Source organism: Cydia splendana, chromosome 2 (assembly GCF_910591565.1).
Source record: "Cydia splendana chromosome 2, ilCydSple1.2, whole genome shotgun sequence".
NCBI classification, from domain to species: Eukaryota; Metazoa; Arthropoda; class Insecta; order Lepidoptera; family Tortricidae; genus Cydia; species Cydia splendana.
This window is the reverse complement of record NC_085961.1, coordinates 17,020,450-17,044,629: the sequence shown is the minus strand read 5'-3', so window position 1 is coordinate 17,044,629 and position 24,180 is coordinate 17,020,450. Positions and strand designations below refer to the sequence as shown.

General features: G+C 36.5%; 1 protein-coding gene and 1 long non-coding RNA gene across 2 annotated transcripts in view; both read left to right on the top strand.

Moving 5' to 3' along the window:
- The window catches only part of LOC134805539 (uncharacterized), a 624,519-nt gene that overhangs the window by 533,743 nt on the left and 66,596 nt on the right, over window positions 1–24,180 (top strand). The window lies entirely within an intron of this gene.
- On the top strand, window positions 1,568–23,596 carry LOC134800350 (uncharacterized). The gene is made up of 4 exons (XM_063772853.1): window positions 1,568–3,462; window positions 7,066–7,142; window positions 13,376–13,650; window positions 23,255–23,596. Exons 1-4 carry the CDS (start codon window positions 1,568–1,570, stop codon window positions 23,594–23,596), a joined length of 2,589 nt encoding a protein of 862 aa, XP_063628923.1.

Genomic DNA, 24,180 nt, shown 5'->3' with positions numbered 1-24,180 from the left:
GTTTGTTAAATATGTTATATTAACACATGTCGACGCTTATCTAAAACAAGTCGGTATCACGAAATAGTCCATTTTGCAAATAAGTATAAGACAAGGCGCAGAATACGCTAAAGTTTATCGTGACTAAGACTCCCGTGTTCTAGTTCAAAAATTTACCACCGTGGCAGCACTGTGCCGTTATGTCATTGGTGGGGAGTCGACGCCATTTTATCTGCAAGACCGCCCGTTGGCCAGTTGAGCCATAGCAATTGACACGGTCACTATGGTTGTTTGTAGACTAACGGCACATCTCGAAATAATACAACAACACACCTTAACCTTTATGTACAATAGTAGCATAACACGAAATAGTCCAGTGGAACAGTGGTAACATTTTGTGCAACACAGAATTATTAGTGGATGGGACACTATCCGTGAAACAGTAAGTACAGATGTTATGACTTAATAAGAAATAAGCGAGTATTCACGAAAATAATGAAAGTTGACTTGTTCACGTAAGCGATATAAGCTCCTATACTACATAAAATTAGTTAATTAGAGGTATACTATACGAATTCAGACCATGTTCATTATAATTAAGCATCTTATAATTTGATTCAAAACGAATACAGTCACTACAGACGATAAATAACTATCATGCTTAATAATCTTACGTGGATATTTTTTATAATAACTGGCATTCTTACGTATTCAAGTAATTATTATCTATTAAATAATAAAATTAACATCTAGTACCCTTATGGGTACTAGACGACAAGACTTATTGAGCAAAAAACTTATAAATCTATGTACAGGTTGACTAAAATAACATACATACAGCGAATGTTACAAAAAATAATTATGTAAACAAAACCTTAATGTCAAGACAGTAAAGTAGTGTATACAATGTCTGTCAGATTATTTTTCTAACATTGGCTGTATCGATCTCTTTGTAGTCGACTGTACTTACTTCACACTTTTCTGTACTTATGCTATTGTATTAAACTACATAAATGTATTTTTTTACGACTAACTGAAGAGTTTTTGCGGCGTTTCTTCTCTTGAAATGTCACTTTTCGAAGCGCTTGTAGAATAAGTCTTATAAAATTGCCCATTGTGTCCCATAATTATTACTTTCATGGACAACTTTGCGTCTGAGAACCAGCCTTTCTTTCGGTAGATTATAACTTGATTATACACTTTGGTTACAGAAATGAACACACGAACAGGAAAAATGTTCCAAAATCTAAAAATCAACCTGAACATTGGAAAAAAACGGCCACCTTGTAGAGCAGATTTGACTGACCATGAAGATTATTCATCAGACGACAGTGTGAAAGATCCCACGTTTACAGACTACCCACGACGTCGTTCATATTCCTCTTCGAGTTCTAGTGAGAATGGCGTAAGTGCACCCCGCAAAAAACGGAAACTACACTCAAAAACCAGCTGCAGTGTACTAAATGAAAAACCAGATATTATGGTATGTGCAAATCCTGAAAATGTCATAAAATTTCAAAAAAATTACAGCACGAATTTTAGGGGCTCGGTAACGGAAAAAGAAAATAATACCTTGATGTTAACTAGCATGAAAGATACAGACTCACAAAATATTGACGTTAAAGGTCGAGATAACACGCATGACAGCACTCAAATATCTGCATTTAATGTGACTTCCAAGGAGTGTATTCAAATTCCTCCTCCGAAATCTCCGCCGAAAGCTTCGAGCTTTTCTTCAAGCTCTTCTTCCAGCTCTTCTTCCAGCTCTTCTTCCGGCTCTTCTTCCAGCTCTTCCTCGAGCAGTTCAGAAGATTCCGAAGACGATTCAAACCAAGTCCGAGTGAAGAAGGTCAGTATTACTAATGAGGTATCCCATATCGAGCCATTATCTTCCCCAGTGTATAATGTTATCGACAACTATCCGAACACTGAACAAATCGAAATACCTTCCTCATGCAACTCCGTTGCTGATAGTGAGGAGGATGACAACACAAATACTCAATTGAGCTCAACTGTGAACGATAAACGAGCTCGGCAGGGTAAACCGAACATCAATATTGTTCCTTACTCTTCCACTGACGACTCTTCCAGTTCAGATAGCGATACCACTCCTTCAAATGGATGTCATAATAATGAAAATGATACAACTGGATCTAACATTGCCGAAAATAACGAGCCTTCTTGTAATAATAAAGGGACACGAAAAAGAAAAGCGGCACCTGAGAGTTGGATTCGCAACACAGCCAAGAGACTGAAAAATAATGGTAAGTCGTATACTTCAAGATCGAACCGTATTGTACCTGAGAAAACATTGAAACCACCCTGTACTATAAAATGTAAGCGAAATTGTACCCAAATCTTCACCGAAACTCAACGCAAAATAATCTTTGAAAATTACTGGGAAATGGGTGACTTGCAGCGACAACGTGAGTACATTTTACGGCATATTTCTCCTATCTACCCAAAATACTCGTACAAAGTTCACAACAGCAACCGTGGTCACAATAATGCATTCTATTTCACTGTAAATCAGCAGAGGATAAGGGTGTGCAAGACATTTTTCAAGGCCACATTAGATATCACAGATCGTGTCATCAGAACTGTAATACAAAAAACTGAGGATGAAAATGACAGTTGTGTTTTATCTTTAGATCAACGTGGTAAGCACACAAATCACAAAACCGTTGACCCGGAAATTAAAGACAGCGTGCGGGAGCACATTAATAGAATCCCTAGAGTAGAAAGCCATTACTGTCGTGCTTGCACTACAAAAGAGTATATCGATGGAGGCAAAAGTATCGCGGACTTACATCGGGATTATACTAAAGAACGAGAATTGAAAAATCTTCCTTATGCGAACTATTTAATGTATAATCATATTTTTAACGAACACAATATTTCATTTTATCAGCCCAAAAAAGACCAATGTGAGGATTGCGTTTCTTATGCGAACTCAACAGAGGCGGAAAAAGCAAAAAATAAAGATAAATTTGATACTCATATAAATGAAAAAATGCTAGCGCGATCTGAAAAGGATAAAGATAAAAAATATAGTTCCAATACTACTATAGTGTGCGTCTACGATCTTCAAGCAACGATGCCGTGCCCAAAAGGGGACGTTTCCACATTTTATTATCTTTCGAAACTGAATGTTTACAATTTCACAATCTGCAACATGAAGGATAACAATGTGTCTTGCTATGTATGGCATGAGGGCGAAGCTAGGCGCGGAGTTGCAGAAATTGGAACTTGTGTTATGAAATACATAGAAGATCTCAAAGTTAAGGCAATTCAACTTAAATCTAAACTTGATGTCATATTTTATTCTGACAACTGCACTGGCCAACATAAAAACCACTTTATGATCGCACTTTACGTATATGTTGTTAATAATTTTGAGCACATAAATTCCATAACACACAAATTTTTGATCAAAGGGCACACTCAAAATGAGGGTGATAGTGCTCACTCAGTTATAGAAAGGCAAGTGAAAAAAGCTCTTAAAACTGGTCCCATATACTCACCAGATCAATATTATTTTATGATTCGGAATGCAAAAAAAACTGGAAAACCATATAAAGTAACAGAGATGATGCATACTGATTTTATCGATATCAAACACATAGCGCCAGGATTGGGGAAAAACTATAAAAAAAACACAGATAACAATGTAGTAAAATTATCAGACATTAAAATAGTGCAAGTAACAAAGGATGAAACAAATAAATATTCTTTCTTATATAAGACTTCATTCAATGAATCAGAAACCTACAAAAGAGTTTTGATTGATACAGGAATAACCAGGAGTTCGAGAAACAACAATGAAAGCTCTATAAAACCGGTTTATCAACAACGGATCCCAGTAGCAGAGGCAAAGAAGAAAGGTCTTCTTGAATTGATTTCCAAAAATATTGTCCCAAGATCTTATAGCAATTTTTATAAAAATTTGTAAGACTGATGCTGTAGACTGATTTGGTCCAGTAGTGAGATTTTTGTTGATTTATTATTAAGAATAAACTAGTAGGATTTTAAACTATATTTAATTTAGTAAGAGTCCTTACACTTGATTTATTATTGCTCAAAAGATCTCATTAAAATAATCCTAAACTAGCAACTGTCAAGGACTTTTAATAATTTAATTTTATCTATGGTGTTACCATGGCTGTGATTAACTATTAGAAGATTATTGTTTTTTTTTCTTTAATAATTTAGAGAAGTATTACTTCTGAAGTTTGTTTATGTTGTAATATGTTTTGATAACGGAGAAATAATTATTTTGTATAAACTTATACTAGACGTTACCTAATAATAGACGCATTTTTATAATTAGAAGTTACTAAAATACAACCATATCCTATGTTACAAACTAAAATATACCGTTATTACCTGTAAAGTTTAATAATTATTATGACACATGTCGTTTTAGGCCATTATTGTTCAAATAAAAAAAACAGTATTAAAGAAATAAAACAAAATAAGTCACTATTCTTTATAAATGTTTTTTTAATGTTTGTTTCAAAGACGAATAATACATTATTGTTCATAAGAAAAATTATCATTCTTGAAACATTTTCTATTGTGACGTTAATGCGCATAAATACTTACTTATTTTGAGTTGTGACTCGATTTCATCGTGTCACAAGTCTAAGTGTGGTATTTCTTTACGGTTTTTTGTATTGATTTATGTTTTATTCATTTTATTTTTGTAGTTTTCGAATTCTTATATAAAAAAGGAATCTGTGACTGTAAGAAGATTTCCGATTGGTTTTTGTAATAAAAAGTTATGAGGAAGTATTTTTCGTGTTTTTTTTAAATGTCTCTTTTGGAAAAACCTATATTTTTAGATACCGAGTTATTTTAGATAAGCGTCGATGTGTTAAAACCGTTATAAATAATTTAAAAAAAATCGTACGCTAAACGAGTTCATCTGAAGTCAACATTCAATACTAGACCTTGCATACCCAGAGCTAGAGCATTGATTGGCTCAAACTGTTTCGGATCCGTTCGGGCCGGTCTTAAGTACCCGTGTAAACGGAGATATGTATCTGAGAAACGTTTCTTGGGAACGGTTCTTGGATACGTATCCGGATCCCGGCGGTTCCGTGTAAACCGTGTTCTTAGCACCGCCGGTCTTAAGAACACCGGTATTCGTTTCGGCGTGTAACACGGATACCGGGAGCCCTAGTCGAAACACAATAGGTCGAATGTTCATTTGGCATTAATATTGACTAGCAAAACTCCTCTCTTATTTATGACTAGTGGAAGAAAAAGTTTTCCTTGTATCAATTCCTACAGTTCCGAAAGCTTTTTCTAATCAATATTTAGGGTTTACATATGTCCACTGTACGATAATCCCCAGTAACGTAATTGAGCTCTTCAGGAAATTAATGAATGGTCAATATCTAGAACGCTATACTGACCAAGTCCTACAGTCAGGAGGATGTATAAAATATATTTCTTAAGTCAGTTCATGATTAAGAACAAAAAAATCCCGAGAATTTCCTGTGAGTTGTGTAAAATAAGCTCAATCTATTTTTTTTTTTTTCAAACAATCGATATAATTGTAACTTATCAAATCCTACACAATTCGAAAATTTGATGATTTGGTCAAAATATACATCTTTATTCACATGGAGCTGTCACCAACTGATATACAATGAGATCTATTTATTATGGCGTATTTTTTGTTTTATGTTGCGTAAAAAACTAGTTTACTTAAACCTACACTCCAGGGGCCTATTTCTCGTACGTTACAAGTTCACAAGTCTACAAGCTTACATTTAAATTTCATTGTACAAGTGTGTTTTAATTCTGTTTCTCGTAGGAATGATTACTACAAGTGCTACAAGGCGGCTGTCTAAAGTTAGAAAATAGGTTTGTTTACTATGCAAAAAGGAAATGCAATGGCCATTATAAATGTTATCTTAATGTCAATGTCACAGTTATGCATCATAATCTTAATAAGAGGAAAATAAAATGGCTGACTTGTGTTTTCGGAATATACAAGCGTATAATAATACAAGTAGTAATGAAAAGCGTTTCTCAAAATTATCAATTCCAAGTGTAAAATCAAACTCAGTTTCGTCAGTCACTCTATGAATGTTTACAACCTTCAGGGTGGGTCAGTTAATTTTTTATAATACGGGTGAATTCGGTACAAAATTATTATGTTATTGGTCATTTACTGGTTCTTTCCCAATTATAATAATTTTATAGGAATGAGTTTACTGTTTTTTTTGGAGAATAAAAGATAAATTTAAATAATATTACTGATTTTAACGAAGTGCATTCAAAACTTACACGTTTGAGATCTTAAAAATGCAATATCTTCTTTTATTTATTAATCGATTATTACCAAAAACGCATATTAGCAGTTTATAGAGACTCCTCGTTATTTCGTGATAAGTCACAAGTAGGGTTTGCAATATCCGCCCAGTTTTCGGATCCGGATATTTCGGATATTAATTATTTTACTATCCGGATATTCGGATAAAACGGATAATTCGAATACTTACTTTTTATTTAAGAAATCTCTCATGAACTCAATAAAAAGTGTAATATAATACAATTTTACGTATACAAGGCTATGTAACAGCAAGTATTTAAGCTATTTTTGGCGTTCTACCTTTTCGCCGATGCTTTGAAGTTGATGTGCAAGTGCAAACATACAGCTGATGTAACCGTGAGGTTAGGTTAGGTTAGTTAAGTTGGTACGAGTTATTGTGTTGAATTGCCACGTGACGAGATAATGGCAAAATGCTATTAGGCAAAAAATTATACTCACCAAGAACTAAAAAAAATTCGGCAAAGATTTCTTAGACAAGCTTTGATTGCTTGATTAGATATGGTCGAACGGATAACACAAACTATATTTGCAATAATTTACTATGTTATGGCGATACTTCAACCCTCCATTTAATATTGACAGTCTGCGCTGCGAAATTCATTTCTTGGTAGAGTTTTTGATAATATTTAGAGAATCGAACAATCTCTTATTGAGATTGATTGTTGAGATTTTACATTGCATTTAAAGTTATTCAAGATTTCCATTACAGATTTATTCTAATCATCATCATTCAATTTAAGAGCTGGGCTCTTGTCGGTGCAGCGTGATGAAGTTGTCTCCACCTTGGTCGATCCGAAGCCAGCCCCTCAATGTCCTGGTACGACACGGCCCCTCATGCTCCTTTACTTGGCTCATATAACTCTTTCTTGGTCTTCCCCTCCCCCTCCTTCCATTTATTTTGCCTTCTATGATGTTTCTGATGAAGTGGTCGTGTCGTAGCACGTGGCTGATCATTTTTCCTCTTCTATATTTATTCAAATACAAAATGCTAAAACCTTCTTCATCATTCTGCTAAACCGTACTGCATTTCGATCGGCAGTTTAATATCAACCGAAGTCTTCCTCCGTTGGACTCATTTTAGTTCTGTTCGTACTTTGTTAATAATGTATTCGGACGCTAACAATAATGACAGCGCAGCACGTCACGTAATGTTTGACAGGAACACGGTACTCGTACACTCAAAGTTACTTTTACGGAGCTAGGTCGATCTCCATACGATTGTAGAAATAAGGGAGTAGACGGCAATCAAGGAGTAATGGATAAACAGGTTTATAACGTAAAAATGTATCCAAATAAATAAAATCAACCGACAACGAGGTTTACATCATAACTCTCAACGTTTTTAAAATAGTTTTCTTAAACATTGTATTATGCGAATTATCCGTTTTATCCGGATGTCAACTTAATCTAAATCCGGATACTAAATTGTACGGATATCCGGATAAAACGGATATCCTGATATCCGGATTGCAAGCCCTAGTCACAAGCTACAAGTATAAAGTACAGCTTTTGAGAAACGAAATTACCATTTTAGTATATAATATCTACTAGTGTTTGTCAACTTGTGAAACAACAACACTTGTGAAAACTCTTTTATCCCCGCTCTTGTAACAATTATACATTTACGTGAAACGGAAACTTGTAAAAAATATTGAAATACAAGCGTTACCATATATACACACTTGTATTACAAGACTTGTAACGTACGAGAAATAGGCCCCAGATCAAAATATTTCTACAATTGTATAAAAACGCCTAGTTAAATATGTTTACTCAATTTCCCGGTAGATGTCACTTTCTATTTCTACAACTAGCGAACGGTTGTCTATAATAGATTTAATAAGATATTAGAACTATTGTTGTATAGTGAGATGATTTGTGTGAGCCGGATTAAACATACTTCTGTTTCTTATTAAGCAAGGTGTTTGATTTAAGCTTTCCCTTCGAAACCAGAGTCCAAGAATTAACATGGTCCTTCGAACCTGATAAGAGCGATAAGCCAGCGGCTTTTTGAAAGTTCAGTGCGGATTCACTTCGTCCCGTGGTTAGCCGGGTAGAGTTTCCAGGTCAGGATCGGGTCTAAAATAAAGAAAATCAACATGGCGACCGATTCGTTAAATGTTGACTTCAGATTCGTGTTATTAAGGGGCCTCTCGGACCCTCAGATATCGATTTTATCAAGATCTGGTCAAAAATAAGGAAAATCAAGATGGCAGCCGTTTCGTTAAATTTCCACTTCAGATTCTTGTGAAGGGGCCTCTCGGACCCTCAGATATCCATTTTCATCAAGATCGGGTCGAAAATGAAGAAAATCAAGATGACGACCGTTTCGTTAAATTTCGACTTCAGATTCGTGTTAAGGGGCCTCTCGGACCCTCAGATATCGATTTTCATCAAGATTGGGTCGAAAAAAAAGAAAATAAAGATGGCGGCCGTTTCGTTCAATTTCGACTTCAGATTCTTGTTAAGGGGCCTCTCGGACCCTCAGATATCCATTTTCATCAAGATCGGGTCGAAAATAAAGAAAATCAAGATGGCGGCCGTATCGTTAAATTTCGACTTCAGATCCTTGTTAAGGGGCCTCTCGGACCCTTAGATATCCATTTTCATCAAGATCGGGTCGAAAATGAAGAAAATCAAGATGACGACCGTTTCGTTAAATTTCGACTTCAGATTCGTGTTAAGGGGCCTCTCGGACCCTCAGATATCGATTTTCATCAAGATTGGGTCGAAAATAAAGATGGCGGCCGTTTCGTTCAATTTCTACTTCAGATTCTTGTTAAGGGGCCTCTCGGACCCTCAGATATCCATTTTCATCAAGATCGGGTCGAAAATAAAGAAAATCAAGATGGCGGCCGTTTCGTGAAATTTCGACTTTAGATTCTTGTTAAGGGGCCTCTCGGACCCTCAGATATCGATTTTCATCAAGATCGGGTCGAAACTTAAGAAAATAAAAATGGCGGCCGTTTCGTGAAATTTGGACTTCAGATTCTTGTTAAGGGGCCTCCCGGACCCTCAGATATCGATTTTCATCAAGATCGGGTAGAAAATAAAGAAAACAAAGATGGCGGCCGTATCGTTAAATTTCGACTTCAGATCGTTGTTAAGGGGCCTCTCGGACCCTCAGATATCCATTTTCATCAAGATCGGGTCGAAAATGAAGAAAATCAAGATGACGACCGTTTCGTTAAATTTCGACTTCAGATTCGTGTTAAGGGGCCTCTCGGACCCTCAGATATCGATTTTCATCAAGATTGGGTCGAAAATAAAGAATATAAAGATGGCGGCCGTTTCGTTCAATTTCGACTTCAGATTCTTGTTAATGGGCCTCTCGGACCCTCAGATATCCATTTTCATCAAGATCGGGTCGAAAATAAAGAAAATCAAGATGGCGCCCGTTTCGTTAAATTTCGACTTCAGATTCTTGTTAAGGGGCCTCTCGGACCCTCAGATATCGATTTTCAGCAAGAACGGGTCGAAAATTAAGAAAATAAAAATGGCGGCCGTTTCGTTAAATTTGGACTTCAGATTCTTGTTAAGGGGCCTCCCGGACCCTCAGATATCGATTTTCATCAAGATAGGGTAGAAAATAAAGAAAACAAAGATGGCGGCCGTATCGTTAAATTTCGACTTCAGATCCTTGTTAAGGGGCCTCTCGGACCCTCAGATATCCATTTTCATCAAGATCGGGTCGAAAATGAAGAAAATCAAGATGACGACCGTTTCGTTAAATTTCGACTTCAGATTCGTGTTAAGGGGCCTCTCGGACCCTCAGATATCGATTTTCATCAAGATTGGGTCGAAAATAAAGAAAATAAAGATGGCGGCCGTTTCGTTCAATTTCGACTTCAGATTCTTGTTAAGGGGCCTCTCGGACCCTCAGATATCCATTTTCATCAAGATCGGGTCGAAAATAAAGAAAATCAAGATGGCGGCCGTTTCGTGAAATTTCGACTTTAGATTCTTGTTAAGGGGCCTCTCGGACCCTCAGATATCGATTTTCATCAAGAACGGGTCGAAAATTAAGAAAATAAAAATGGAGGCCGTTTCGTTAAATTTGGACTTCAGATTCTTGTTAAGGGGCCTCTCGGACCCTCAGATATCGATTTTCAGCAAGAACGGGTCGAAAATTAAGAAAATAAAAATGGCGGCCATTTCGTGAAATTTGGACTTCAGATTCTTGTTAAGGGGCCTCCCGGACCCTCAGATATCGATTTTCAACAAGATCGGGTAGAAAATGAAGAAAACAAAGATGGCGGCCGTATCGTTAAATTTCGACTTCAGATCGTTGTTAAGGGGCCTCTCGGACCCTCAGATATCCATTTTCATCAAGATCGGGTCGAAAATGAAGAAAATCAAGATGACGACCGTTTCGTTAAATTTCGACTTCAGATTCGTGTTAAGGGGCCTCTCGGACCCTCAGATATCGATTTTCATCAAGATTGGGTCGAAAATAAAGAGAATAAAGATGGCGGCCGTTTCGTTCAATTTCGACTTCAGATTCTTGTTAATGGGCCTCTCGGACCCTCAGATATCCATTTTCATCAAGATCGGGTCGAAAATGAAGATAATCAAGATGACGACCGTTTCGTTAAATTTCGACTTCAGATTCGTGTTAAGGGGCCTCTCGGACCCTCAGATATCGATTTTCATCAAGATTGGGTCGAAAATAAAGAGAATAAAGATGGCGGCCGTTTCGTTCAATTTCGACTTCAGATTCTTGTTAATGGGCCTCTCGGACCCTCAGATATCCATTTTCATCAAGATCGGGTCGAAAATAAAGAAAATCAAGATGGCGCCCGTTTCGTTAAATTTCGACTTCAGATTCTTGTTAAGGGGCCTCTCGGACCCTCAGATATCGATTTTCATCAAGAACGGGTCGAAAATTAAGAAAATAAAAATGGAGGCCGTTTCGTTAAATTTAGACTTCAGATTCTTGTTAAGGGGCCTCCCGGACCCTCAAATATCGATTTTCATCAAGATCGGGTAGAAAATGAAGAAAACAAAGATGGCGGCCGTATCGTTAAATTTCGACTTCAGATCGTTGTTAAGGGGCCTCTCGGACCCTCAGATATCCATTTTCATCAAGATCGGGTCGAAAATGAAGAAAATCAAGATGACGACCGTTTCGTTAAATTTCGACTTCAGATTCGTGTTAAGGGGCCTCTCGGACCCTCAGATATCCATTTTCATCAAGATTGGGTCGAAAATAAAGAAAATAAAGATGGCGGCCGTTTCGTTCAATTTCGACTTCAGATTCTTGTTAAGGGGCCTCTCGGACCCTCAGATATCCATTTTCATCAAGATCGGGTCGAAAATAAAGAAAATCAAGATGGCGGCCGTTTCGTAAAATTTCGACTTTAGATTCTTGTTAAGGGGCCTCTCGGACCCTCAGATATCGATTTTCATCAAGATCGGGTCGAAAATTAAGAAAATAAAAATGGCGGCCATTTCGTGAAATTTGGACTTCAGATTCTTGTTAAGGGGCCTCCCGGACCCTCAGATATCGATTTTCATCAAGATCGGGTAGAAAATGAAGAAAACAAAGATGGCGGCCGTATCGTTAAATTTCGACTTCAGATCGTTGTTAAGGGGCCTCTCGGACCCTCAGATATCCATTTTCATCAAGATCGGGTCGAAAATGAAGAAAATCAAGATGACGACCGTTTCGTTAAATTTCGACTTCAGATTCGTGTTAAGGGGCCTCTCGGACCCTCAGATATCGATTTTCATCAAGATTGGGTCGAAAATAAAGAAAATAAAGATGGCGGCCGTTTCGTTCAATTTCGACTTCAGATTCTTGTTAATGGGCCTCTCGGACCCTCAGATATCCATTTTCATCAAGATCGGGTCGAAAATAAAGAAAATCAAGATGGCGCCCGTTTCGTTAAATTTCGACTTCAGATTCTTGTTAAGGGGCCTCTCGGACCCTCAGATATCGATTTTCATCAAGAACGGGTCGAAAATTAAGAAAATAAAAATGGAGGCCGTTTCGTTAAATTTGGACTTCAGATTCTTGTTAAGGGGCCTCCCGGACCCTCAGATATCGATTTTCATCAAGATCGGGTAGAAAATGAAGAAAACAAAGATGGCGGCCGTATCGTTAAATTTCGACTTCAGATCGTTGTTAAGGGGCCTCTCGGACCCTCAGATATCCATTTTCATCAAGATCGGGTCGAAAATGAAGAAAATCAAGATGACGACCGTTTCGTTAAATTTCGACTTCAGATTCGTGTTAAGGGGCCTCTCGGACCCTCAGATATCGATTTTCATCAAGATTGGGTCGAAAATAAAGAAAATAAAGATGGCGGCCGTTTCGTTCAATTTCGACTTCAGATTCTTGTTAAGGGGCCTCTCGGACCCTCAGATATCCATTTTCATCAAGATGGATGGCAACCCCGGCTGTCAAACGATAAGCAGCTGATTTTGCTAGGTCCCTTGTAATTATTTTAATTTTAATGATATTTCATGTAATATTAAGCATTAAAAGTGTGAATCAAATAGTTTTAACATTAAGTTTTATGTATACATAATAAGTGAAGTGCTTTAGTGACGTTTACTAGTGTCTTGTAATATCTCAGATTTGTAGCCGTTACAGGTTATAAATTTGAAACCTGCTTTCGCCTTGGATTCCTTTCTGGGTTTTTTTTTATCACAAATATTTACTAAGTGTGTTTATAATAAAGCGTTGATCATTGTACAGGGTTAGAACGCAGTGTAGATACAGTCAATCGTCACTATTTCACGTAAGTACGTACCTAAATATCACTTAGCTTGAGTGAGCGATTCCTTGTTTATTTTTGGGTTTAATTTCAATTGCAAAACTGTCTACAATGCTTACCCGCAGAGCAGCCGCAGCGGCTCGCCAGCAGGAGACTGATAAACTCCAACTTACCTTGCTGGAGTTGAAAATATCCAAGGAATCTTGTGCTCAATTGCTCAGTGAAAGGGAAGACAGTGAGAAGGAACTATTATTAGTACTTAATAGCAATGATAAGCTTAAAAAGGAACTTTGCTCATTAGAAACTGACTACAATAATGTAAATTCAGAGCGGGCCCGGCTTCAGGAGACGGTTGACAGGTTCACTGAGTGTAGTGCTGCGTATGAGCAGGCCCTGAAGGACATCAACTCATTGGAGAGAGCACTGCACGACGCCCACGAACAAATCTATGAGCTACAGGAGGCCCAACACAATGCAGCAGTGGCACACTCTCAGAGCTTGTTCGAAGAACTGGTCCGGCCCGACTCTCAGTTGGTTGCCGCACCAATTGAAAACCTTGCGGCCCCTACAGATTTAGCCTATGATACTACCACACCAAGGTTAGTAAATTGCAGCGGGAACAAACTAAAGAAATATATTAAATTAAATAGACTAATAAAAAAAAACCGAAACTTGTCAAAAATAAATAAATTGTTTTTTAAAAAATTGAGATTTTGTAAAATTAATGTTAATTTAGTGGATAAGTTAGATTTATATTCTGCCCAGTTAGAAAATAGTCAATTGCAATATGAAACCGACACACAGACTTTAAAATTAAAAATTCAGAGTTTGGAGGATTCCATAGAATCCTTAGAAAAAATAAATGAGAGTTCTAAAAAGGTGATTAATGAATATTCTTTGGCCATGGATGATTTAATATCCCAGATTAAGCTTAATTCAGAACGGTTTGAGTCACTGACCAATGCCCAGTCATGTGCAGTGACTGAACATTCGTCGACCAGTTTACTCGACCTAAGCCTGTGTGACGGTTTACCACAACAGCATGTAAATGATAATAGCTCCTTCCACACTACACAACAAAGCACACCTAAACCTAATGTTATTATGTATTCTGATGAAATTGGAAGCAATATGAGCTCATTTTTAAGCTTTTACCTAAAGGGACTTAGTACAATCAGCAATTGTCTGCCTCACAGTAGCTTTGAAAATATCTTAAAACAAATTTTAAATGACAGTAATATTAATTCTAAGACAACACTGCTTATTCTTATGGGGAATAGGGGTAATGTGAACAAAAATAATTTAATTAAATACTTTGAACAGTTAAACTCGCTTGCAGTGCATGAAATTATTTTTTTCACATTCCCCTATTGTGAGCAAATGTCAGAGGCAGAAAATACCACTAGACATAAGTTAAATATATCTCTATATAATCTTTGTACATATAGTAGTAAGTTTAGCATAATTGACACTAACAATTTTGTTAGTAAATACCATATGCCTATGGTGTTTTTGACTAAAGGCAAGTGTTGCCTTTCAAATTATTACAAAAGACAAATAGCTTTATCGCTATCATATTTACTTGACATTTCTGCCAAGAATTTGGCAGACAATTCTGCTCCTATTGAGCAGCCCAGTATGAACATGGAATTGGTTCCAGTCATAACCAATGATTTAATAGATTTAAACTAGGTGTTAAGACAAAAGATTCTGTCTCTGGCAATTTAGTTTTAAATAAATATAATGAAAAATACTGCAAACATGGAAAGTATATCCACCTGGTGCATCAAAATATTCAATGTATTAGAGGAAAAAATTTACAGATAGAACTTTTTTTGAATGATTTTAATATTGATATTTTATGTCTTACTGAACATTGGTTAAATAATAATGAATTAATGCCCCAATTTAATAATCACCAGGCGGGAAGTTCGTTCACCAGACTTAGTTCCATACATGGTGGGTCATTAATTATATTAAATAGTCAGTTAAAATTTAAGGAATGTAAGGACATTGTATCCATGTCTGTTGAACGGACTATAGAACTAAGTGCAGTAGAATTAGAGCAATTTATTGTTGTCTGTGTGTATAGGCCGCCATTAAGTAATTTTGAATTATTTGAAAACATAATGGAATCTGCCCTACTTAAAATATCATCTTCTAGTAAGAAATTGCTTATATGCGGCGACTTTAATGTAAATATTATGGAAAATTCAACAATGTCTTGTAGATTATTGAATCTTTTTAAATCTTGTAATCTCAACCACATGTTTATGGAGCCCACTAGAGTGACTGCTACTAGTGCAACCTGTATAGATAATATTTTCACAGATATTTTTCCTATTGCTAAAAAAGTTATCAGCAATTTAGAATCAGACCACTTAGGTCAATTAATGGTATTTGAGGCATTAAGGAAAAATACCATGAGAAAACAAATAACTTTTGTACCAGTAACCTCGGACCGCGTGGTAAGAATGAAGCTAAGTTTAGTTCAGGCGCTACCCTTTTTGTCTTCCGATATGAGTCCTAATAGTATGTATAATTCATTCTTTCACACTTTTATGGATCATTATAATGCGATATTCACCTCAAAATCGGTCGTAGTTAGTGGTGCATCAGTTTTTAGTGAGTGGGCTACTGCGGACTTACATCAAAGAAGACGTGAACTGTATGCCTTATATGAGGAACGGCGGTTTAATCAGAGTGATGAATTTAAAGAACATGTGAAGGAGTATTCGAAGAAGTTTAAAGTAGATTGTCATATAGCTAAGCGAAATTATCTAAGTCAGAAAATAAAAAGTAGTTCCGACATTGTTAAAGCAACCTGGAAAGTTATAAATGTGGAGACTGGTCGCTCTAAACACACAATTAAAGAGCTTAAACTAAACATTGATAACAAAATTATAGATTCCAATTTAGAAGTAGCTACAGAATTTGAAAAATTTTTCACCGAGGTACCAGTATCCACAACTAAGGATTTAAATTCATCACCCTCATCTGCTGTTACATTATTAAAACATAACGCTCCAGAGTGTTGTGGAGACCTTCATTTTGAACATGTTTGTACCTCAGATGTAATAAAGGCGTTTAAATCAATTAATGTCAAAAAAACTAATGACCTCTGGGGAGTCTCTGTCCATGCTGTCAAATCCTTAGTTGAAATTGTAGCGCCTGACTTGGTAGTTATATTTAACAACAGTGTTGATTGCGGCGAGTTTCCTGATCTAATGAAACATAGTAAAGTAATTCCTTTATTTAAATCTGGTAGCAGCTCTGACCCCACTAACTTTAGACCGATATCTGTGCTACCAACATTTAGCAAGATTTTTGAAAAATTAGTTCTTTCTCAATTAGTACGACATTTTAACGTTAATAATTTGATGCATAATAAGCAGTTTGGTTTTACACGGGGTCGCTCAACAACCGATGCCGGTGTTGAGCTAATTAAGCATATTTTCGATGCCTGGGAGGAGTCACGAGATGCTTTAGGTGTCTTCTGTGATTTATCTAAGGCCTTCGACTGTGTTTGTCATGAAACATTAATCAGGAAACTTCATTATTACGGAGTTAGAGGATCGGCACTGAATTTACTTAAGTCCTACTTAAATGGTAGAATACAAAGGGTCGATGTGAATGGACAGCGATCACCTGGGTCATTGGTCTCTATGGGTGTACCACAGGGGTCAATATTGGGGCCTTTCCTGTTCCTTATCTACATAAATGACTTGCCATTCCTTGTTAAGACCCACCATGATATAGTATTGTTTGCAGACGACACCTCACTTATTTTCAAAGTCAAACGACAGCAACAAGCTTACAATGATGTAAACAATGCCATTTCAAAAGTAGTAAATTGGTTCAATGTTAATAATTTATTGTTAAATGAGAAAAAGACTAAATGTATTAAGTTTGTCACTAGTAGTAACGTAAGGCATGTGCAAACAAGTGTCATTGTGAAGGATGAGGAATTGGAATTAGTTGATAGTACAGTTTTTCTTGGTATAACTTTAGATTCTAAACTCCAGTGGGGTCCCCATATTGCTACTCTTTCGAATAGACTGAGCTCTGCAGCTTTTGCAGTGAGCAAAATCCGTCAGTTAACTGACGTGAAAACAGCTCGATTAGTATATTTTAGTTACTTCCATAGCATTATGGCATATGGTATTTTACTGTGGGGCGGTGCTTCAGAGATAAATACCATTTTTGTTCTGCAGAAGAGGGCTATTCGAGCAATATACAAAATGAACCATAGAGACTCACTTAGAGATAAATTTAAGGAAATTGACATAATGACAGTGCACTGTCAATACATTTATGAGAATATTCTGTATGTACATAAAAATATTGTAAATTTTAGGAAAAATTGTGAAATTCATAATATTAATACTAGAAATAAACATAAGCTCGCAGTGCCCTTCACTCGGCTCCATAAAATTAAAAAATCATTCATGGGTAATTGTGTAAGATTTTATAATAAACTTCCAAACCATATTACTGAATTATCTATTAATAAATTTAAGAATTATGTAAAGCGTAAACTTATTTCTAAAGCTTATTATACCACACAAGACTACATGAATGATATTACAACGTGGGATTAATTGTTATTCGAAATGATTATTTATTTATTAGGTACATTTGATTATTGATGAGGAAATGGATATTCCGATGTAATACTATCTACTTCTTTTGTTACTTATGCTTTTTTTTGACATTTAGATTTTATTCTAGAAATTCTAGACTAGTATTTTTTTATACAATCTTTTTAATGTTTGACGATTCTTTTGTGAAATTCTTAGTGTTAAATTTGATATGTATAATAATCCAATTTTATTATGGAATAATATTAACATCAATAAATTGCTCTGATAATTAGATTAAGATTAATTACGATTCATAAGAGCTTGTTGCTAGGCCTACATGAATAAAGTATATTTTTGATTGATTTGATTTGATTTGATTTGATCGGGTCCAAAATAAAGAAAATCAAGATGGCGGCCGTTTCGTGAAATTTCGACTTTAGATTCTTGTTAAGGGGCCTCTCGGATATCGATTTTCATCAAGATCAGGTCGAAAATTAAGAAAATAAAAATGGCGGCCGTTTCGTGAAATTTGGACTTCAGATTCTTGTTAAGGGGCCTCCCGGACCCTCAGATATCGATTTTCATCAAGATCGGGTAGAAAATAAAGAAACCAAAGATGGCGGCCGTATCGTTAAATTTCGACTTCAGATCCTTGTTAAGGGGCCTCTCGGACCCTCAGATATCCATTTTCATCAAGACCGGGTCGAAAATGAAGAAAATCAAGATGACGACCGTTTCGTTAAATTTCGACTTCAGATTCGTGTCAAGGGGCCTCTCGGACCCTCAGATATCGATTTTCATCAAGATTGGGTCGAAAATAAAGAAAATAAAGATGGCGGCCGTTTCGTTCAATTTCGACTTCAGATTCTTGTTAAGGGGCCTCTCGGACCCTCAGATATCCATTTTCATCAAGATCGGGTCGAAAATAAAGAAAATCAAGATGGCGCCCGTTTCGTTAAATTTTGACTTCAGATTCTTGTTAAGGGGCCTCTCGGACCCTCAGATATCGATTTTCATCAAGATCGGGCCGAAAATAAAGAAAATAACAATGGCGGCCGTTTCGTTCTTTTTCGACTTCAGATCCTTGTTAAGGGGCCTCTCGGACCCTCAGATATCGATTTTCATCAAGATCGGGTCGAAAATAAAGAAAATCAAGATGGCGGCCTATTTGTTAAATTTCGACTTCAGATTCTTGTTAAGGGGCTTCTCGTACCCTCAGATATCCATTTTCATCAAGATCGGGTCGAAAATAAAGAAAATCAAGATGGCGGCCGTTTCGTTAAATTTCGACTTCAGATCCTTGTTAAGGGGCCTCTCGGACCCTCAGATATCCATTTTCATCAAGATCGGGTCGAAAATAAAGAAAATTAAGATGGCGACCGTTTCGTCTTCCCTTGAGATCCTCGTTAAGGGGCCGGTATATGACGTTTTCGATTTAGACCTCACTTTGTAACCATAATTTGTTCAATAAATGTTTGATAATTGCATTAAATTACACGTAAATTTATTCACGAAGAAACCGTCGTGTACCGACTCTTTATGCCATTATATTTTTAATTTGCTGTTATTCTCTACAAATCGACACTAAAAGTATCAAAAAATCAAAATATGGAGTTCCGTTTGAGACAGAAGCAAAACAATTTTGTCTTTGACAGTAATTGAATTATTGTATGATTTTAGAAGCTAGATAATTCAGCTACCAATTTATTATCGATTTATATTTTTACTCACAAAGACAACACAGAAATTCAATCTCAAATGTAAACTTTCGAACAATTTCCATACATTGACGACATCACTCAAAATTCTTCTTCAAGTCAGATGCCCGTTGGGGCTACACCGGAGCACACGTGTACTTCTTCAAATGAAAATGACAGCTTGATTTTCTTGCTTTTGACAATTATATTGACATTAAATCATATACGCACACGAGAAAGCATACCAGTAGATAAAATGTATTTCAAAAAATAGGGTATATAAATATCAGCTCGCGTCTCATTTAAATTTCATTTGCTGTTATTTACGGGTCATTATTGTTGAAAACCGCAGTAAACTATCTTAAAAAATACGATTACAGTCGAATTTAAGTATTATCTTCCTTCAAAACTCGCTTAAAATGAAAAAAGTTTAAAGACTCATCTTTACTGATTGGGATCAATTTTTATTATGCTGGTATCATTTTGCGTCATTTTAAAAACGTATTTGACTTCTGTATGTCAATGAATTTTGATGACAACTGTAATCTTGTATTATATTATAGAACTTTTATATTAAAATATTGCCTATTAACAGGAAGAGTTATGTAATTCGTATAAGTAATACCTGAAAGTCTTGTAACTAGATCTGTAATACCATGGATTGCGACGAAGAAATTATTATGATTATGCCGTTCGTTCCGTCTATATGTATAATGCGTGTACGTGCTGTTCTCTGAAAATCTTCAAGAAAAAATAAAGGCTAGACCAGCACTAAGTACTAGCAAGTTTTTGCGGCTTTGGAGACCGAGATGAAGCTTACAGGCCAATAGCGTTATGGCCTGGTTATTGTTATGTATACCTATGTATCGAATGTTTTATAAATTTACTATAAAAAGCAATGTTTTATTTCGATTAGGTCTACATTTTGTGCATATTGCTTATCTGAAGTATTTTCGTACTAAACTTGAAACTTTCGTTGAAACTAAATAAAATAATTATTCCAAATGTACAGTCACCTGCAATTTATGTTACACAACGAAGGCCGCAAAAATATCTGACACGATCTTATTTGTAGAACCATAAGAGCATGTCACATATTTTTGCGACCTTCGAAGAGTAGGTACCGTCATTACTCATTATCATCAACTTTGCCCGCTTTTTTTTTAAACACGAATTTCTCAAAAAAAATCACATCATATGACTTTTTTTTGCTCAGCACGTCCATTGTGATCAAACGCATCAGTTTATGTGAAGAAAACATTTTTTTATCGTGTTTTTACCCATTTTTTTTGCGTTTTAGAGGGCGGGCGAATAAAAAAATATCCGGGGTTTTCGCCAACATTGCCCACGTCAATTTGGTATTCAAATACAGCTCGTATATATGATGATGATGTCTAAGGATCACTTAAAGGTTTTGGGCAATCCTACCATTCCCTGTTAATAACTTAGCGATAAGTGTAAAAACTTTTAAATAAATTTGCTGGGCAATGTTGCCTACCCGTTTTTGGCCATTTCCAAATAAGGCTCGCCTAAGCATTTTACAAAGGCTAGGGTTGTCACTTTTGAGAAAATCTGTTACAATAGTTTAATGACCAAAAATATGATTTTTGTTGTGTTTTCATTCGTTAACGGGATAAAACATCTAAATAAAGGATAATAAGACAAATTAAATACAGTATATATTTATAAACTTATTTTAGTGTACAAACATAACCTTCTTTTACTTGCGAAGTTGGGTAAATTAGATGAAAGTGACAACCCTAATCCGTTTTTGGTGGTGGGCAATGTTGGTATGGATGGTAAATTACCGGATTACTTTGCCCACCGCTAAAACTTTTGTGTATTTAGGCCTTATTAGTTTAAATCTCAATAGACATAATCTATGCTTCATGTGTTATAACTGAAACCCGGAAATATTTGTCAAAGGGTTCTCAATTTTTTCTACTTGCATTCATTATTTATCAATTTTTTGCCCGCCGAAATATACCCTATATTAGACAACTCGCTCAAACTCAAAATTCCCAAGTCAAGTTATGCACAAGTTTGGCATATACTTTGTCAGAAATATAACCAATTTTCTACTAAAAACAGCAGGGTGGCCATAACTATTATCAATTTTTCTACATTAACGAATTTGTTTAAAATTGTCGTTTTGGGCAAAGTTTCCCTGGAGGCAAAGTTGGCGCTAATGACGTAACATATTATTGCAGGTGACTGTACATAAATGTTTCGGTGATTATGAGATTATTTTCCAGGTTAGTTTACTAACAATCAAGTTATGCAGATACCGATTTCGTGAACGTATAAGTAGTAAGGTACCGCTATTGTTTAGCGATACCGATTATTTTTGAAGGTAAAACTATACCGGTTGAAATATAAAGATATTAAAATTACAGCAGGGACAATCATTTTTTATAGGTGTACCTAAACCATCATTGGCCGAGCGTTAGCAAAGGTCTCCGTTTCAGCTTGGGCAAAAATGCTTTTGTATGTTCTCCTTTGCAGATCACATTTCTCAACTGATTCTCCTGAAAATTTGTAAGCAGGTTCGATAGAACTATTCTGTTTCGCTTTATCCGCCAAAATGGAATTGCCACCCTGCTGAAACTTTATTTATTTAAATTCCTATTGAATGGATTTTGCACCTTATGAAAAACCGTATAGAGTAGTAAATAACATTTTACATCTGACTTAATGACATCTTGTTTTATTCGCTTTAATTGTACAAAACGCGTATCTCGACAAAGCAATAGTAGGTAGTAAAACAGTCAACAATCAAATGAATTAAATAGGTACGTCACGTGTGACATGAACAGACAAGGAAAGCAAGATTAAATGCATTGTTTCTCTTTCATCTTTCAATGGAATGCTTTTACCCTAAAAGGAGGCTAGTGGTCAATACTAAACTAAAAGTCCAATCTTAAAAAAACATGATGGGTCACTGACCTGTCCCAGTAAAGTGAGGTAGTGTGCGTGAAGTGCGCTTGTGTGTGAAATGGGGTAAATTGACAGAATCTGAAATTTTACCCAGCGCTACCGTCGCCTTAAGTGGCCTCTCGGATCCTCAGATATCGTTTTTCTTAAAAAAAATAATATATATAGCCATTTTTCAATTCATTATTTCTATAGATAAACACCAACACATCGAGGAAGCACAAGTATCATATGATCCAAAACTAGGCGTCAGTAAATATTCGAAATTGGAATGTTCTACATCGCGCTATCGAAATTTTCCCTGTCGCGTATATATACCTCCGAGTCACTTATAGGGAGATTGGTCGGGGAGGCGGATCCTGGACTCCGACCGAGTGCCGCTGGCACATCAACATTATTAGTCACACTTAATAGTACATTATTGTCGAGGCTCGGAAGTAGCTACTTGCAGGCTGAGGATTCGTTTTAAACGGACGACCTTGGGAGTCCGTTTAATTGAATCCGAAGCCAGCAAGTAGCCTTCCAGCCGAGTCATATATAGTGCTTTTCTCAAAAATGGTGCAAAAAATATAAATATCATAGAAATAATTTACAAAAGCAACTTTCTTACGTATATATTTTCACAGAAAAAAGTAGAAACAATTGAAAAAATTAGCTTTGCCGCCCATTTATTTTTTTAATAAAAAAATAGAAGTGTATTTTTCTGCCGAAAATACGCCAACCTATTTGAGACAGCTAAATAGTCGCGGTACTAATTATCTGTTTGGCTGTTTAATGGGCCTGTGCCTTCATTTGATATGGCCATTTCAACTTTTAAAAAGTTTGGAACTCGACAAATAATGGAATTTGTATGCAACATTGCAGTCCCAAAATCGAGACTGCAATGTTTTTAACTTTTTAATTTTTGACTGACCATAAACTACGCGCTTCGCAACCTATTTTTTAAACGGCAAAGTCGACTTTGCCGTCCATTTTTGAGAAAAGTAAATTCAGCGCGCTCTTACGTACGGGGCGCCTGCGGCGACCTTCACACTTAAAGGTCGGGCGAAGCCCGACATTCAGCGCGCTCCGCGCGCTCTTACGTACGGGGCGCCTGCGGCGCCCTTCACACGTAAAGGTCGGGCGAAGCCCGACATTCAGCGCGCTTCGCGCGCTCTTACGTACGTGGCGCCTGCGGCGCCCTTCACACGTAAAGGTCGGGCGAAGCCCGACATTCAGCGCGCTTCGCGAGCTCTTACGTACGGGGCGCCTGCGGCGCCCTTCACACTTAAAGGACATTCAGCGTGCTTCGTGCGCTCTTACATACAGGGCGCCTGCGTCGCCCTTCACACTTAAAGCATTCAGCGCGCGAACGCGCGCTCTTACATACAGGGCGCCATCCCCATTAGAAGCTGTCATAGTGTGTCATATTGTTTTATACATTTATACGTTAAATATTATAGTACTCACGGGGGTGAAGCTTTGTTCTTGGTTTTTCTACAGCATCATTGCTCCCAACTCTGATTTAAATTATCACGAATTTTATACATTATTAATCATAAAACGAGACTTAAAACACTTAAAACTTAATTACACGCGATTAAGTTTTATAATGAATATTTCCTTCCAACTGTCATTACAATTTTCATAAAATATATGGAGGGTAGAAGTACGAGTACGTCTACCCACTATAATAAAAAAAATTGTCAATGACTCTGTCCAACCGCTGTGGTTAAAGTTAATTTCGAAAATTTTATTTATTAAATATTTAAATAATAAATACAACGTATCGGTACCACCACTTAAGACTCTGTAAGTGTACCTACATGGATTACAGCAATGCACATAGAAAATGTGCTAAATGCGGAGCAACGGCTGTTGAAGATACATATTTGGGTGAAATTCACAGCTTTAGTGGGTTCAGTAGGAACCGCGTCATA

Excerpts from the sequence above, each read along its gene's own strand:
- LOC134800350 (XM_063772853.1), top strand. The coding sequence starts at position 1,568 with ATGAAAGATACAGACTCACAAAATATTGACGTTAAAGGTCGAGATAAC. Across the intron at positions 7,143-13,375 it reads GCCAGCCCCTCAATGTCCTG|AGCGGGCCCGGCTTCAGGAG; the intron begins GTACGACACGGC and ends ATGTAAATTCAG. Across the intron at positions 13,651-23,254 it reads ATACTACCACACCAAGGTTA|CGCGCTCTTACGTACGGGGC; the intron begins GTAAATTGCAGC and ends AAGTAAATTCAG.